At 39.1% G+C, this 3,522-nt stretch overlaps 1 protein-coding gene across 1 annotated transcript; it reads right to left on the reverse strand.

Moving 5' to 3' along the window:
- Nucleotides 1–92: 92 nt before the first annotated feature.
- folr (folate receptor) lies at nt 93–3,522 on the reverse strand. The gene is made up of 5 exons (XM_026193056.1): nt 3,278–3,522; nt 1,332–1,462; nt 1,011–1,199; nt 622–757; nt 93–424 (listed from the first exon to the last, which is right to left on the reverse strand). The coding sequence occupies exons 2-5, from the start codon at nt 1,458–1,460 to the stop codon at nt 159–161; spliced, it is 720 nt and encodes a 239-aa protein (XP_026048841.1). The 5' UTR covers nt 1,461–1,462; nt 3,278–3,522; the 3' UTR covers nt 93–158.

Genomic DNA, 3,522 nt, shown 5'->3' on the forward strand with positions numbered 1-3,522 from the left:
ATACCTGACATTTTCTAGTTGATGAATTTTACTAGAATGCCAGCCAAAGGGGTCTTACTGTATATGAAGTGGCTCAGGGACTGACAGAAAGGTTTAAGAAATCTGTTTTAATTCAAGGTGATACAGCAATGGTCAGAAATATTAATTTTAATGAATCATTACAGAGAGAGAGATGTGACAGCCAGGAAGAGCAGTGTTGGCAGAGCAGAGCTTTGCTGTTGCTGCCCATTGTTGAGGTAGTACTCAGCAACCTTCTTGTTGGGGTTTGTGCCGGTGAACCAGAGCTGCATGCATTTCCCAGAGGTTTTGGTGTATGTGGTATAGATGTAAGAGTTGGACCAGATTTCTTCACACATGGATTTGGGTGTGGGAAAAACATCAGTCCACTTACTGCACTTGCTACCTTCAGGACATTTGTTGATACCTGTGACAGAATTGAATGCATTTGATAAATTTTAATAGTGTTGTTTCTGCATAGATGTAAATGTAAAAGCAACAACAACAAAAAATCTCTGTGTGAAAATGTTTTTGCAAAACTGGGAATATGCTTGCTGTGGTTTATAAGAGAAATGCAAGCGCAAACATGCATGTCTGCTTTGCTTTTCCAAGTGTGGGCCCCACCTGAGCTCCAGTCCCATCCCTTGTGCCAGTTAGTTTTGCAGGTGAAATCATTCTTGCAGTCTTCCCACCAGGTTTCACAGTCCTCCTTACATAAAGGCACATCTAAGATGCGCTCCTTACGCCAGCTCTGATCCACCTACACAAATGCACACCATTGGCTGATTAGTATAATCAGTAATGAACTAAATAAGCCCCTTTCCCTCATAGTTCTAACTACTGCGTGTATGTATATATATATATATATATATATATATATATATATATATTCTGTTTCCTCAGTTTGAACAACAGACCATTTCTGTCCTTTCAACTTCCTGTGCTGCCATCTAGTGACAAAAATATAGACAAACATTAGACACTCAAATGCACACGTGGATGAGAATACTCACTGGTTGTATCCAGGGTCCCAAGTGTGGTGAGCACTCATAAAAACAAGTGTCCTGGATGAAATGTTTTTTGCACTCCTTGCTCATAATGCCACAGTGATTCCAGTTGAAGTTGTAGAGATAGGAGGCATCGTCATGGGCTTCTGCAGAGGTGTTGGCTGTGCAGCATGCATTATCTCGCCATGGAGAGCACTGGAAAAAGGAAACCAGAATCACTTTATGGATTTAGAACTAAAAAAAAAGTTTTTTCCACCAAGCTCCTTGGGGTTTAAATCAAGACAAGAAGGGAAACGTTAGCGACAGTGCTATGTTTGCAATTATCACCTGCTGGTACAGTTGTCCCTCAGGGCCAGGCTCTGTTTTGTGATGTTTTGCATCCATACACATGTTCAGTTTGTCCAGAGACATGGCTCCACCAGAGAGGGCAAGCAGCAAGGCCAGGACGGACCACATGACTGTAGGGGAGGGAAGCATCAACAGCAGGTTGTGGGAAAAATCTTAATACTGCTTATAAAGAGGCCAATAATGGGAAGAAGGAAATAGTATGGGATAGCAGCCAACTCCCTGTGACCTCTAACCCGAGTCTGACGAACAGCATTTTACTGACCTTAGTTAATTTTCTACCATCAGCAGGCAGGTGTCTGGATTGTTTGGTCATAGGTACTAATTTAATATTTTAACAGTATTTACAGTATTTAACAGCCCTGGTGTAGATCTCTTTCAGTAACAGACCTAGTGACAAAGTTTAGAGTTTATGGTAATCCGGACAGTCCTTGTTTTTGCTTTTTTTGTAAGAAGACAACCTGAATTCTCCAAAGCTATAGAACTCCAAACTGGACAAAAAATTTACAAGGAAGAACAGCTAAGCAAAGCTGATTGATGTGGTGATGACTTAATAAGAGCTGGGTATCCATTTCGATTCCGATTCACAAAGTCCCGATTCGATTAGATCCCCGATTCCATTCAATTCGATTCAATTTTGACTCAGACAGTGAGAAATATCATAATTGTCATCATTTATCAGTACATATCCATATTTTTATATCTATGTATAAAAACAAAGCTGAAACTTGTGAGACTTTACCAGAGGTGTAAGCATCACAGGAGATGCCTCTGTGTAAGTGGGGATAAAACTTAGAAAAACATGAAGGAGATTTTCTTGGCCTGGCTTTTTATAGCAGATAACCTTTAAAAATATTCTGCAGTAGGCAAAAGAGAAGAAAACCATGAATCAGCAGATGAACATTAAACTTCTTAAAATTATGCCGAATTGCAAAACGCTCTCTAATAAAACCTCTGTAACTTTGCTTTGCTTTGTTCAGCATCAGGTAAATTTCTTTATTGAACAGCAGAAATTAGGTTTTCTTGTCGGTGGTCATTTTTAAAAAAAAACCCCCAAAAATCCAAAAACCAAAACAAACAAAAAGCGGCTGACAGCACTGAACACAACGGTAGACTGGTGCATAATAAGCAAGCGAATAATGCAGAAAACAGAGATATTTCATGGTAAACTGGGCTCTTGAGTACACTGAGAAAGAGCTGTGCAGGAAGTTTGATTTTATCGTGGTGGAAGCAAAAGAGCAAAAGTAAGAGGGAATTCATGACGATGTTTATCAAACGTGAAGCATAGTTTTGATCTTCTTTTGCAGCTGGTTCAGTGAATTGTGGCCAGAGAGTAATGAAACCTCCAGCTTCATAATCTTTCAGATGTCGGTTTTCAGCATCGACGGCACACACGTGGACACGATCCACGCTTTGTGTTCACTTCTTTTTGTGGAATCCGTTTACCTGCACTTTGTGAACTTTTTATCCAGAAAGGTGCTATATAAATAATACTTTACTTACTTTCTTTTACTTACTCTGTCCCACGTGTGATTTTTCTCTCTGCTAATCTGACTTTTGGGTTCTTTTAAATACTAAATATAAGACATGAGGAAGTTTTACCCACAATACCGCAACAAATAAAGTGTGGCTCCTGAATGCAGCATAAAAATGCAAAAGGACACAATGTAAGCTATAAAGTGAACTCTGTCAGAGAGCAAATGTGTCTCTACACCTTTTTGCGTTTAAAAGCCAAACATTAAAAAACATGAAAGATAAACTTGTCAACGATTTTGTAAAGCTCTAATCATCATATATAGATAAAATAATCCATATGCATGTAAATAGAAGTAGCTGTGTATTATCATATAGTTTAGAAATACAAAGTAGATGCAGCTGTGGTGAAAATTCATTTAGAGACAAAGTAATAATGAACAAATTCCCTTTACCTTTGGATTTGGTGATGACTCCTTCTTTAAGGGATGATCCTACAAAGCTGTATCTGCAGATGCCCTTTAACACACTTCTCAAGACCAAACAAGAATTTCCAAACACAGATTTGTGCCCGACTGCGTGTTTGTGTGTGTGCACGCGTCTGACTGTGTGGGTAGAGTGTGAGCGAATGAATGTGAAAACTTGCTGTGCTTTTGACTAATTAGTTTTCAAAGTCCAAAGTCCATATGAAGTGTGCGTG

The sequence above is a fragment of the Astatotilapia calliptera genome, chromosome 14, assembly GCF_900246225.1.
Source record: "Astatotilapia calliptera chromosome 14, fAstCal1.2, whole genome shotgun sequence".
NCBI classification, from domain to species: Eukaryota; Metazoa; Chordata; class Actinopteri; order Cichliformes; family Cichlidae; genus Astatotilapia; species Astatotilapia calliptera.

What these genes read in the sequence shown, in the direction of transcription:
- folr (XM_026193056.1), bottom strand. Translation starts at nt 1,460, where the DNA reads ATGTGGTCCGTCCTGGCCTTGCTGCTTGCCCTCTCTGGTGGAGCCATG. An exon ending in AGGGACAACTGTACCAGCAG is followed by an intron (nt 1,200 to 1,331) that starts GTGATAATTGCA and finishes TCCTTTTTCCAG; the next exon opens with TGCTCTCCATGGCGAGATAA. An exon ending in GGGATGGGACTGGAGCTCAG is followed by an intron (nt 425 to 621) that starts GTGGGGCCCACA and finishes ATTCTGTCACAG; the next exon opens with GTATCAACAAATGTCCTGAA.